The 12,201-nt window shown below is 57.6% G+C and overlaps 1 protein-coding gene across 1 annotated transcript in view; it reads left to right on the top strand.

Moving 5' to 3' along the window:
• Positions 1-12,201, top strand: part of LOC130853933 (cadherin-23-like) — a 429,317-nt gene that overhangs the window by 346,293 nt on the left and 70,823 nt on the right. The window contains exons 26-31 of the mRNA XM_057736393.1: positions 437-626; positions 950-1,095; positions 3,492-3,711; positions 5,438-5,590; positions 7,633-7,746; positions 9,566-9,714. Of these exons, the coding sequence (XP_057592376.1) occupies positions 437-626; positions 950-1,095; positions 3,492-3,711; positions 5,438-5,590; positions 7,633-7,746; positions 9,566-9,714 (972 nt within the window). The remainder of the gene's footprint in view (positions 1-436; positions 627-949; positions 1,096-3,491; positions 3,712-5,437; positions 5,591-7,632; positions 7,747-9,565; positions 9,715-12,201) is intronic.

Below are 12,201 nucleotides of genomic sequence, written 5' to 3'. Positions count from 1 at the left end.
ATGGGCTTAGTTATAGGTGTCTTCCTCCTAAGACTGTTGACACGGTAGGTAGAGAAGGCCTAGCGTCTGTGGGGTTCAGGGAGCCTCCTATATGCTAGGGGGTGCTAGGTATTGCTTTTATAGATCAGAAGCCGAGGCCTGAGTGGGGAAAGGGACTTACCTAAGGTCAAAACAGTGGGTTGAGAAGCCAAGGAGCCCAGGACTTCCAGCACTGGTTCATCTTCTGAACCTCCTGCCTCCCAACCCCCAGAGACCTCCCTGCTGAAGCCAGGAGGGAGACCCACTTCCCAAGTTTGAGCGAGGATGTGTCCTGCTCCCAGGCAGTGGGGTGCCCCAGACTGGTGTGTGAGTGCAGACAACCTGGGCAGGCAGCCCGGCCCACAGAGACACCCTCCCTGGGCTGGGCTCAGTAGAGGGGTCGGTTCCTCCTGGGCAGGTGGTGGCCATTGACCCAGACCTGGGGGAGAACGGCACCCTGGTGTACAGCATCCAGCCGCCCAACAAGTTCTACAGCCTCAACAGCAGTACAGGCAAGATCCGCACCACCCACGTCGTGCTGGACCGGGAGAACCCTGACCCCCATGAGGCGGAGCTGATGCGCAAGATTGTCGTCTCCGTCACGGACTGTACGTGCCCCTCCCGCCTGTGCTGTGGCCCCTGACACTCAGTGACCTGGGGACCTCCCCCAGTGGCATGTCCTCTGGGCGTCCTGGGGCCAACCCAGGAGGGCTGTGTCTTGATGACCAAGAGTGGAGTGACACCCACTTCCCAGTCGTTACCCCACCAGAGCGCCCCTGGGGAGCAGAGAGGGCTGGGGGTGCCAGGCCCGGGCTGCTTCCTGGAGGGGCCACTGGGATGGAGAGCCACTGAATCGTCTTTCTCCCTCCCCCTTTTCCTCCTGCACCCCTCTTCCCCCTCCTCTCCCCCGCTCTCTGCCTGGTCCCCCTAGGTGGCACACCCCCTCTGAAAGCCACCAGCAGTGCCACAGTGTTTGTGAACCTCTTGGACCTCAATGACAATGACCCCACCTTTCAGAACCTGCCTTTTGTGGCCGAGGTGCTTGAAGGCACCCCTGCGGGGGTCTCCGTCTACCAGGTGAGCTTCCCTTTCCTGGCCCAGAGCCTGCTCTCTGTCGTCTCCGTCACCAGCCAGCCAGCAAGGGGGCAGTGGGTGCTGTGTGTGTGCAGCCTTGTGATGGGCACTTGGCAGGGTGGGGCAGGGGAGGCCGCCAGAGACCACCAGACAGCACACAGCCCACACCAGAGTGGAGAACCAGTGCTTGGAGAGATGGGAATGGAAGGCTTCCTGGAGGAGGAGGGGCTTGAGCTGGGTCTTGAAGGGAAAGCACCACAGGAGATGGTTAAATGCAGAGGGAGGGAGGGAGGCAAAGACAGAATTCTGGGATGCCAAATCGGTTTCTCAGGGCCTGATTGTGGAGGTCTGACCCAAGAGCCTCAACACTTCATGCCTGCAGGTGGTTCTGTAGGTGGTTCTAGAGCACAAAGAAAGTTGGACGAGAGTAGCCCAGGCATCCCACCTCCATGGGTAGCCCCGTCTCCTGTGCTCTCCTATAAGCCCCAAGGTTGAGCCGCACAATGAGTGGGCTTCCCCTACTTTTCAGGAGACTTAAAGAGATTTGCCCAAGTCCCTGTGGCCACAAAGAGGTAGGGCCTGAACTGCCTCCTGCTTCATCACCCTTCTGGACAAGGAGGCCCTGGAGGCGCAGGTTCAGAGGAGGTGGTGCCCTAATAGGGGCTGTTTAGAAACACTGGAAGGCTCTCAAAGTTAAGAGATGGGCTTTGGAGTATGACCAACATGGTGACCCCAGCTCTACCACCTGTGTGCTGGGTGACTTGGAGCACACTATTTAACCTCTCTGGGCCTCTGTTGTCTCACCTGTGAAATGGGGATCCGAAGAGTACCTGGCTGGCTGTGCTGTGGGGATTCAGTCAGACACATGTGTAAACAGCTGGCACTTGGACTGCGGGAAATCCACGGTAGCCGATGTGCTCATGATTTGTGTCTATTATGAGGGTTTATACCCAAGACACAGAGGGATCCCGTGCCACAGGGTTAGCCTGATCCCATTTGAAGAAGACAAGGTTGTCAGGGTGCCAGAGCGGTTCACCTTGGCCATGCCCTGCAGGCCCACTCTGCTTCAGTTTCTTCATCTGTAAAAGGAGATGGAGGTTCCAGGGAGCTTTCAGTCTCTCCAACAGAACGTTCTCCCCAAACCCCCAGCAGGGGGAGCTGCGACCCAGGGAACAGCAGCCAGTCCCTGAGGAGTCCCCTGAATAGGGGAGTTGGTGAGAGAGCAGGTGAGCCCCCAGACCTGGTTCTCCAGGGCTCACAGACAGCAGAGAAGGGAAATGCCCACCAGCACAGCTTCTGAGTTCACAAGGAACTGGCTCAGAGTCACGCGAAGATGGTTGGAGGCGCTGGGAGCGTTTAACTGGGAAACTGTCTTCAGATACAGGAAGAGGGCTCTGACTCGAGCTGTGTGGTTCCCCTGGTCCCTTCTACAACATCAGCCAGTAATGATTTCTGCCGAATATGTAGAAGAACTTTCCCAGGGATTAGAGCTGTGTGCAGATAAATTTGAAGTAGTGAGCGCCCCATCACGGAACGCACTCAAGCTGAGTCTGGATACCGTCTTGTCCAACATGTCGGACGTAAATTAGACCAAATGACTTTGACATTGTCTTTCAATCCTGAGAGTCTTGGCTTGATCCAAAGCTCTTATTTTAACTACTGTTGCACTTTTTTTTTTTTTTTTTTTCCAAATGCCTTGAATCCTCTTCTGTAAAACTTTCAGCATATCAGGGTCTTGAGTCAGGATCTCTCTCCTCAGGACGGGCGGTGCAAATGGGAGCAATGTAGGGACTGGCAGGAGGTTTGCCTACACATGGCCTCAAATGGCCTGTTTAAAATAATAATCAAATCCTCGAGTGACTTTTAAAAACAAGTTCTTTATATCATCTTATTTTTGTTGTCTTACAAATCAGAACAAAGCAGGGGAGGGAGTTCTTTTGGTCCCGTGTTCTATATAGCCGAGCTCCACGTAGTTGAAGGGGTCTGAGCTGTTCGCTGCTCCTAACCAGTGGCAGGAGGGCCGGGGGTGAGGGAGACAGCCAAGTTTGGAGGGTCCAGGCCAGCCGGGGTGCGTCTGGGAGGGCTTCCTAATGAGGAGAGCAGGGTTTTGAGGTGGGGGAGGGCTGTGGACCTGGACCCTTATTCTGAAAAGCCCCTTTCCCACCCCTCCCGACTACCGGCCCCGCTTGTTACATCTGGATACCTTTCAGCTCTGACATGCTGCCCCCTTAAAGAGCATCTGGGAGACGGCACTGGGGACAGTGGCCTGGCCTGAGGCTCTGGGAGAGCAGGGGTGTCTGCTGGAGCTGAGCGTGGTCGGGGGAAGGAGGGAGTCCCTCTCGGGGAATGAGTGTACTGCTGGTGACCCCACCCCTCACGCGGCTCCTCCTCTCCCTCAGGTGGTGGCTGTTGACCTGGACGAGGGCCTGAACGGGCAGGTGTCCTACCGCATGCAGGTGGGCATGCCCCGCGTGGACTTCCTCATCCGCAGCAGCAGCGGGGTCGTGGTCACCACCACCGAGCTGGACCGCGAGCGCATCGCCGAGTACCAGCTGCGTGTGGTGGCCAGCGACGCGGGCACGCCCACCAAGAGCTCCACCGGCACGCTCACCATCCGAGGTGAGGGCTGAGGGTGTCTCCTGCTGCGCTGAGCACATGGCACAGGCCCTGGGGCAGCGCCAGGCGGGCTGGGAGCTCACCACTGCTGTCCACGGTCCAGGCGGCACAGGCTGCCTTGTCAATGGGCGCCGTCTTCAACTGGAGCCATTTGACACAGCAGAGTCCTCTCTGTCTCCACCACGTCAAAAATGCCCGCAGAGCCTCCTTCCTACCAGGTCACTGCCTTCAAGGCCCCGGAGCCCGGGGGCAGTGCCAGGACCCCCCCCTGCTAAGGTCCCTGTCTCTGACCCTGCAGCAGCAGAGAGGGCTTGAGCAGGGACGGCGCCCTCGGGGTCACGAGCAGGCAGGGGAGATTCAAAACCCTTTGATGTCGTTCTTAGAGGCACAGAGTTTCTAGTTGGAGATGTAAAGGGACGCTTCCCCTCCCACGTGTGGGGAGCGCCTGGAGTCCCGGTGGAAGGGCATCACCCTGGAAGAGGGCAGCTGAGATTCTCAGACTCCCTAAGATTCCTCATCTCCTTGGGGCCCTCTCAATAATTCCCACTGTCTCCATCCTCTACTGGGGCAGGGCCAGGCCAAGGAGGATTACTATTTCTCGTCTACTCCAGCTGTATCTTTAATTCTTAAGACAAAACTGGGACGTAGACGTGAGCTGTTGCCAGAGGGCCAGGAGTAACCCCAGGGAGATAAGTTCAGAGTGTAACAGGCAGGATGTGGCCTGTTCTCTAGGACAGGTCTTGTCCCATGCTGGCTCCTGCCAGCCTCCATGGGATGGGGGGTGGGGGGTGGTTGGCTTGGCACAAACATGAACCCTTCTTAATCACGACCCAAGACGATGAAGAGGAGAGAGAGCCAAATGTTCTGTCTCCTGCTGGTCCAAGGCTTGTGGGTTCCTGGTGCCAGTTTGAGGACCCACTCTGTGCCAGTAATTGACAGGGTGGGTGTCCGGTCCTCTCAAAGAGGACCCCAGATTTTTTTCCAAGGCTCAACAGAAGCCATGTCATGAAATGAACCCATCATTTCTCCTGGTGTTACCACAAAGAGGAGCCAAAGTGCGGTGGGGCCCATTTCACTATGAAGGTCATCCCAAGCCCCATCTGCCCAAGGAATAGGGGCCTGGTGTGCAGAGCTGAAAAAAACAAATTGATAAGGGAAATTGGACTTTTTTTTGGGGGGGGGGAAGGGGTTAGTTCTCAAAGCCAGGTACTTTCCCTGGGACAAACTGGGGACATGCCTCCCCAAGACCCCCACCCACCCCTCTCTTGCTGTATGACTTTGGACAAGTCCTTCAGTCGCTGTGAGCTTCCTTGTCTATGCCGTGTGTCTAACGGTGGCTGCCTGGTGAGGACGATGTGAGGGCCACGTGGTCCTGGACAGGCAGCAGTTAGCCTGGGCTCGGCGGGTGCGGGGAGCTGAGAAGTGCTGATGGCTGTCCCCACCGTCGTCATGACCGCTGTCCTCGTTGCTGTTGGGCACACCCTGGAGGGAGGCTCTGGGGTTTGGACGGCGTGAGCAGCAGCGAGGGGAACAGGAGCTGCGGGAGGGTGCGGATCTCCGGCCGGCTCTGTCCTGGCCCCAGCAGCCGCGAGGGCCTCAGCTCGTGACCGGCAGGGGTCGACTCCTAGGAAATGTGTTTCCTGTTGGTCTGTGGCTTGAGCCGCTGCCTTGGAGCTGGTTGTTTAGAGGGGAAGCCAGGCCTAGCCCTGAGCGCCAGCTCTGCCCACAGTGCTGGACGTGAATGACGAGACACCCACCTTCTTCCCTGCCGTGTACAACGTCTCCGTGTCCGAGGACGTGCCGCGGGAGTTCCGGGTGGTCTGGTTGAACTGCACCGACAACGATGTGGGCCTCAACGCGGAGCTCAGCTACTTCATCACAGGTGCGGCCCTGCCTCCGCCCCCTCCCACACGAGCAGCCAGCCTGGAGGGGGGAGGGGGGAGGGCCCTGAGTTAGCCATCAGGTTTTGCCCCTGCTGGGGCCTCCCTGAGGGTTTGCTCTTGACTTTCCCAGGGGCTTTGCTCCTGGGTCCCTCTGGTCTGGCTCTCTGGGGGCCTCCTGAACCTTTTTGGGGATGGGGGGAGGTGACTTCCTGAGGTTTATATGAGAGGGTGGTGGAGCCAGTGACTCCTGGGGAGGATCGCTGCCCCCCCCACTCCACCCCACATCAGGGTGACAAAGCAGTGAGCAGAGAAATGTGGCCTTGTCCTTCCCTGGAGACTCATGAGAATTTGCATCTGTTTAGAGGTAGATGTTTAGATGTCTCTGAGTGAAATCGTTTTGGCTTAAAAGTGTCAAAGGGTTACCATTTAGAGAGCTGTGGAGAAATACTATGAGGCCATGTCCTGGCTCAACAGGTGAAAGGGAGCCATGATTGATTAGTGATGTCTGCCATGACAGTAGGCTTGGTAGGTGGTGGCAAACACGCCACATGTTAGTCATTCCTGGATTAGAAGTCTACCAGCGTTCTCCAGTCCATGACACACCTAAGAGGTGCTGGGGTGCGTGGCGGGGAGCAGGGCAGTTCTTTCACATTCTTCAGTCCCCCCTCGGCCATTTTACTGGCTCACTCTTCCCTCTGCCCATGGCCTACCTGTCGCTGCATTAGATACACGCTCATATATACACGTGCTCGTGCACGCACCAGTCTCCCTGATGCCTCTCCCCTGGAGCAAGGAATCCCAGACTACAGCCCATCCACAGTTGCCACAGCCAAGGTGACCTCCTAGGCCTCCCCCTCTCCTTTCCAGATCCTCTCCCACCTTCCCCTCCCTAAAGGCGCCCCACACCCTCAGGCCAGCTCCTTCCAGGCTGGCCCTCGAGACTGCTCTGGAAGAGGCTGGTACCAAGACCCCCACGTGGCGCTGGCCATGGTTTGGCCCCCAGCACTGCTTGTGTCTTAGTTCCTCCCCTGCCCCTTGGAGCCAGATGGTGTCCCTTGTAGACAGTGCTTCAGACACTGGGGAACAGATGCTGGAGGCTCGGGGAACAGGGGCCTTTCCCCAGGGGCAAACCATGTGAGGACAAGGGAGGACCTGATGACTTCCCAGACCCTCCGTGTGGCCAGTTCCTGCTGCTCTGAGGGCCCTCACAGCCCTAGATTTCTCTGATTTTAATTCTGCGTGTTCTGCCAGGCGCTGTGCAGTGTCCTTTGCCAAGCCAGCCCAAACCCAGTGCAGTGGCGCCCTCTGCTGCCCAGAATGCCTCACTGCCTCCCAGCCGGCAGGGGAAGGGTCTCCACGCTGTTCTGATGGAGTCTTTTCCTGGCTTGTGTCTACCTCTGGGAGGAAACCCTCACCCTTCCCACCTGTCCCAGAACTCAGGAAGACTCAGTAACACCTGTCTCCTGTCCACCTGCCCTTACTCTTTAATCTGTGGAGGCCCCAGGAGTCCCCACTCAGAGGACCCAAGAACGCTCGGCTGACCCCAAAGCCCTTGGCCACATATAAAAGCCCCAACCCAGGTTAACTGCTCAGACTTTTCTACCAGACAGGCAGGTGGCCGAATGGAGAAGAACATAGGCTCGGGAATCAGCCTGCCGAGTTGGAGTCCTGCACCCCGCGTAGGTGACCGTACCCCATAACCTCACTAAAGGACCACTTTCCTTCTGTGAAGTAGCGATAGTACGAATGAGAGGAGATGCTCCACGAAGTGCCTGGTGCACAGTAGGTGCTCAGTGGACGTTCGACCCTTCTGATTTCAGGCGTTCTGCAGTTCGCCTGAGCTCACATAGGCCATGCCGTCATCGGAGCCCCCCAGGACCCCCTCCCCTGGCAGAGCTGCAAGGACAGCCTGCCTTTCACCCCCGGGCCACCCCGGAAGTGGTGGTCCCACACAGCAGAGCTGCATGCCTGCGTGCCGCCGCCCTTTCCCTGGCCCGGAGCCCCGTTTCCTGACTGGAGTTTCATCCTCACTTGTCCACAGGTGGAAACGTAGATGGCAAGTTCAGCGTTGGCTACCGCGATGCCGTTGTGAGAACAGTCGTGAGCCTGGACCGGGAGACCACAGCCTCATACACGCTCGTCCTGGAGGCCATCGGTAGGCGCCAGCCCAGCCGCGGCGTTCATGTCGGGGTGGCCTTCCAAGAGCCAGGCCTTAAGCCAAAGGCTCTGCCCTGATGCCAGTGGAGAATGGGCAACCAGACCCTCAGTGTATTACACAGTATATTACTGCGCACCTGTGGGCCTTGAGGCTCGGCACCTGGTGCTCCGTGCTAAGGTGGTGTGGCAGAGGCTTTGTGGGAGCCAGATGGGAGACCAGCATTTAGACAACTCCCTGCAAAACCAGAACAAAGCAGAACGGGAGAGGGGATGGCCCAAGGGTCGCGAGCACACAGGGTGGTGGAAGCATGGGCAGGGGTGACCAAGGCAGGCTTTTTGGAGGAAGTCACCTCTAGCAGTACCTTTGGGTTCGTTAGGACTCTTGGTGGCAAATTTTAAAATAAACTAACTTCAGCAGCGCAGGCTCACAAAACCAGTCCACAGGGAGATGGAGCTTTAACGGAGACAGGCTTTGGGATTCAGGTGATGCCACCAGGCCTCAGTCTCTGTGCATTGCCTGGCTCTGCCTTCTGCATGTTGGCTGCACCCTATGGCCCACATGGTGACAGATTCCTGCTGCGGTCCCAGCTTAATCTGGGTTCAAGCGCAGCAGCAGCAGCACTCCTTCCTGGGGTGGCCATCCTTGCCTGGACACGCAGCACCGGGCACAAGCTTCTTCTCCCAGGGAGGATGACCCAATAGCTGCCCCTGGGGCTGAGCCACTTCCCCAGCCCTGGGAGGGTCCTGCAGGGAACTGAAGGGGCAGAACCCCTGGATACTTTAGGCTTAGAAATCAAGCAGAGCCCACATCCCTGAATGCAGGGATCCAATCTGTCCTGCAAGCGTGTTTGACCCATCTCATGTTTCATAAGAAATGACAATGCATTGTGACTGTTTAAAAATCAGGAGATTTTACTTAAAAGCTCAGATGTTTGATTTCTCTTGAGAAATCAGAAGATCTAGTGTCGCTGGGCCCCATTCTGCCTGTCCAGCGTGGACAGGAGCAGAGGACAGCTGCCCTTTGAGGCAGGCACACCCAGGTGTGTGGACCTTACCCTCCTGGCCCCGACAGCAGTCAGGTTTGTCATCGCAGTACCTGTATCTGGTTCTTAGGGCCGCCGTAACAAATGACCACAGCCCTGGTGGCTTAAAGAACAAATTTATTCTCTCATGGCTCTGGGGTCAGAAGTTCAAAATTAAGGTGTTGGCAGAACCGCATTCCCTCCGAAGGCTCTGGGGAGAATCCTTCCTTGCCTCTTCCAGTTTCTGGTGGCTCTAAGTGTTCCTTGGCTTGTGGCTGCAGAACTTTGGTCTCTGCCTCCAACTTCACATGGCCTCTCCTTTCGGTGTCAAATCCCCCCTCCCCCTCCCCCCGCCTTTCTCTCATAAGGACCTTGTCATGGGGTTCCTGGCCCACCCAGATAATCCGGGATACCTCATCTCAAGATCCTTAACTTAATTACATCTCCAAAGACCCTTTTTCCCAATAAGGTTACATGTATGGTTCCCAGGGATTTGCCATGGATGTATCTTTTGGGGGCCACTGTTCAACCCACTTCGTGGCTCGGTTGCCTCCTCTGTAAAATGGGGCTGATGTTAGCAGCGCCCACTTGGCAGGCTTGCTGTGAGGACTGAATGAGTTAGAATAGTGCCTGGAACATATTAGTTGTGGTCAGTGTTGTTCCTAATCTAAAGAGACAAAGAGCCACCCCTTGCAAAGGCCAGAGCAGGTGGGGGAATAGGGCGTACCTCCGGCTGGTGCCCGGGAACATGCCCCTCGGCAGCTGCCAACACCCATCCTCCTTCACCTCCTACAGACAACGGCCCTGTGGGCAAGCGGCGCACGGGCACAGCTACTGTGTTTGTCACTGTCCTGGACGTGAATGACAACCGGCCCATCTTTCTGCAGAGCAGCTATGAGGCCAGCGTTCCCGAGGACATCCCTGAGGGCCACAGCATAGTACAGGTAGGTGGTGGCCGGGGGCCAGGCCAGGGCCACACTCAGGGCAGAGTGCACACGCTCAGTGGCCTCGCAGCAGGACGGGATGGAAACAGGAGAGGGTCCGGCTGCTGCTCCACAAGTAGCCAGTGCTGTGGCCAAAGGGGGACCCCGGCTCCCTCCTCCCTCCTGGGGAGAGTAGGCCCCCAGGTTATGTGGCCCAGGATGAGCCCTAGCTACCCCCAAAACAGAAGGAAGGCCTCCGCCCTCCTCTCCTCCCTCCCTCCCCCACAGTCCTCTTCCCATCCCCCACTGCACCCAGAAGGGCCTTTCAGAGCAGAGGGGAGCTGGAGATGTCACATTTTCCCAGAAAGGAGTTGAGGAGAGAGAGCCAGGGCCCAGCGAGGCCCAGAACAGAGCTGCTTTCACAGGACTCTTGGCCGAAGCTCCCCTCTTGGGAAATAAACAGGCACAAAAAGAAAAGACGCCTTTGCCTGGAGGGCAGGAGCGACCGCTTTGGGGCTCAAGGGAGGAACGGGAGGACCTGAAAAGGAGGATGGGTGCCCTCCCCAGCCCTCCCTGGAGGCCTCAGTTGCTGGGTGGGGAAGGAAGCTGAGCAGGAATTACCCTCTTCACCAGCTGCGGAGTTTCCAACTTGGAGGCTGAGCCAAGCAGAGCAAATCTGGGCCTGCCCACTGGGACGGGCCCCCGGGCGTGGGAGGGGCAGAAGAGTGGGGGCGGGACTGTGTCCACCTCCCTGCATTAGGGCTAGGCGTGGGGCGGGGGGAAGCCAGCAGCAGGGTGCTGACTCCCCAAGGTGCTGAGAGCCCAGGAAGCCCGAGGGGTTGCCAGAGTCAGGGGGCTGTTCCAGAGAACAGTTCTCTCCTTCCGAGCCTTAGCTCCTAGGGGCTTGGAGACACCCCACCCCGCCAAGCTGCGGGGCCCCACCTCTCCCCTAGCCTAAAACCGAGCACCTGCCACCCCCAGCTCACACAGTTCTCCCAGGACCAATCTAGGGACACAGCTCGGGGTATGGCAGACCTTTGAAGGCCCCCGCCCCCTCCCCCTCCCCCTCCCCAGCTTTTGCTCCTTCAGGCCGGGAGTAGCCTCACGGCCCGCCCCGCGACCCCACGTGTCGGGCAGAGCACGCTGGCCGGAGGGAGACAGGGGTGACCGGCTGCAGGCAGAATTCAGCCTGAGCTATCTCAGGGAGACCTGGCGGGGGACAAACCAGGAAGAGGTTACTAAGCTGTAAGGGAGGGGAAGCGAAGCGCTGCGGGAAGAGGCCTCCCCACTTTCTAAACCCAAAGAATTGGTTTCTATTTGTAGAAACTACTCAGACTGAAATCCTAGACCCTGTGAGTATCATAAGGCTGCCCTGATTCTCTCCACTTTGCTGGGAGAAATTCAGGCACTGGTGATTTCTCCAAGGCCCAGAAAGTCAGTTTCTGGCCAAGATGGACTCGACATTAGACCCAAAAAGAAGGCACAGTGGGCCTGTCCAATAGGGCCTGCTTGGAGAGAGACCTTCTCTGTAAGGGGTATCCGAGGGAAAAGGGGGTACCCCCAGGACTAGATTGGGCCACCCTTCACTCAGTCAACAGAGGCCCCATACTGGGCCCAGAGCTGGTGAGGCAGAGTGAGGGGTTGGACATGATCTCGCTCTCTGGGAGCTCCCAGGCTGATAGGAAGGAGGAGACACAGACAGGGATGACCCACACTGCCAAGAGGAAGTGATCCAGTCCTCCCTGGGTTTCAGGCAGGAGGTGGCTTCAAGTGGAGAGCAAAGAGGGCTTCACAGAGGGCGTGCCAAATAAGCCGTAGCCAGGGAAAGGTGGGTATTTCAGTGTGCTTGGAGTCTTGGGTCAAGATGAGGCTAGAAAGATAGTTCACAGTCAGCTCTCAGTAGGCACCAAACACCAGATGAAGGCATTCTGGCTTGATCTAGCAGTAGGGAGCCAGTGAAGGTTTTGGAGCTGGGGAGTGGCAAAACTGGAGCTCACTCTGTAAGAAGACTTGGCTGGCTACACTGTGAGTCATAGCAGGTTGGGGTAGAGCAGTCCCTGGTGGAGTACAAGGTGGCCCTGGCCAGGTGGCTCTCTGGGGCAGGAGCTGGCAGTTCAGGCCTCTCTGCCCACCCTCCAAATTTGGGACCCAACCAGTGTTTAGCCCCAGCCTTGTGAGGAGAGGTTGAAGGTTTGGGACTCAGAGAAGCCCACCTTGGGGTGGGATTGCTTTGACAATAGCCAGTCAATGAAGCAATTGCCAAAAATAGAGATAGCACACCTTGTGTGGTGCAGGCCTGAGGTCCCACAGCTGTCCTGGAGAGGTCCAGACCCTCCCACTCAAACGAAGGCTGCCTCCTTCCCTGAGTGAGTCATGGAGCCGCTATGATGTGACCTCAGAGCCCAGACAGCATCACCTCCAGCTGCTGGCGGTGCCTCCTCGCACACTGACACAGCACCAGTCCTGGCCTCTGCAAGGAGCTTCTGAACTCGTCCTCAGCCCCTTCCT

Source organism: Hippopotamus amphibius, chromosome 5 (genome assembly GCF_030028045.1).
Source record: "Hippopotamus amphibius kiboko isolate mHipAmp2 chromosome 5, mHipAmp2.hap2, whole genome shotgun sequence".
NCBI lineage: Eukaryota > Metazoa > Chordata > Mammalia > Artiodactyla > Hippopotamidae > Hippopotamus > Hippopotamus amphibius.
This window is presented reverse-complemented; position numbering and strand designations above follow the sequence as displayed.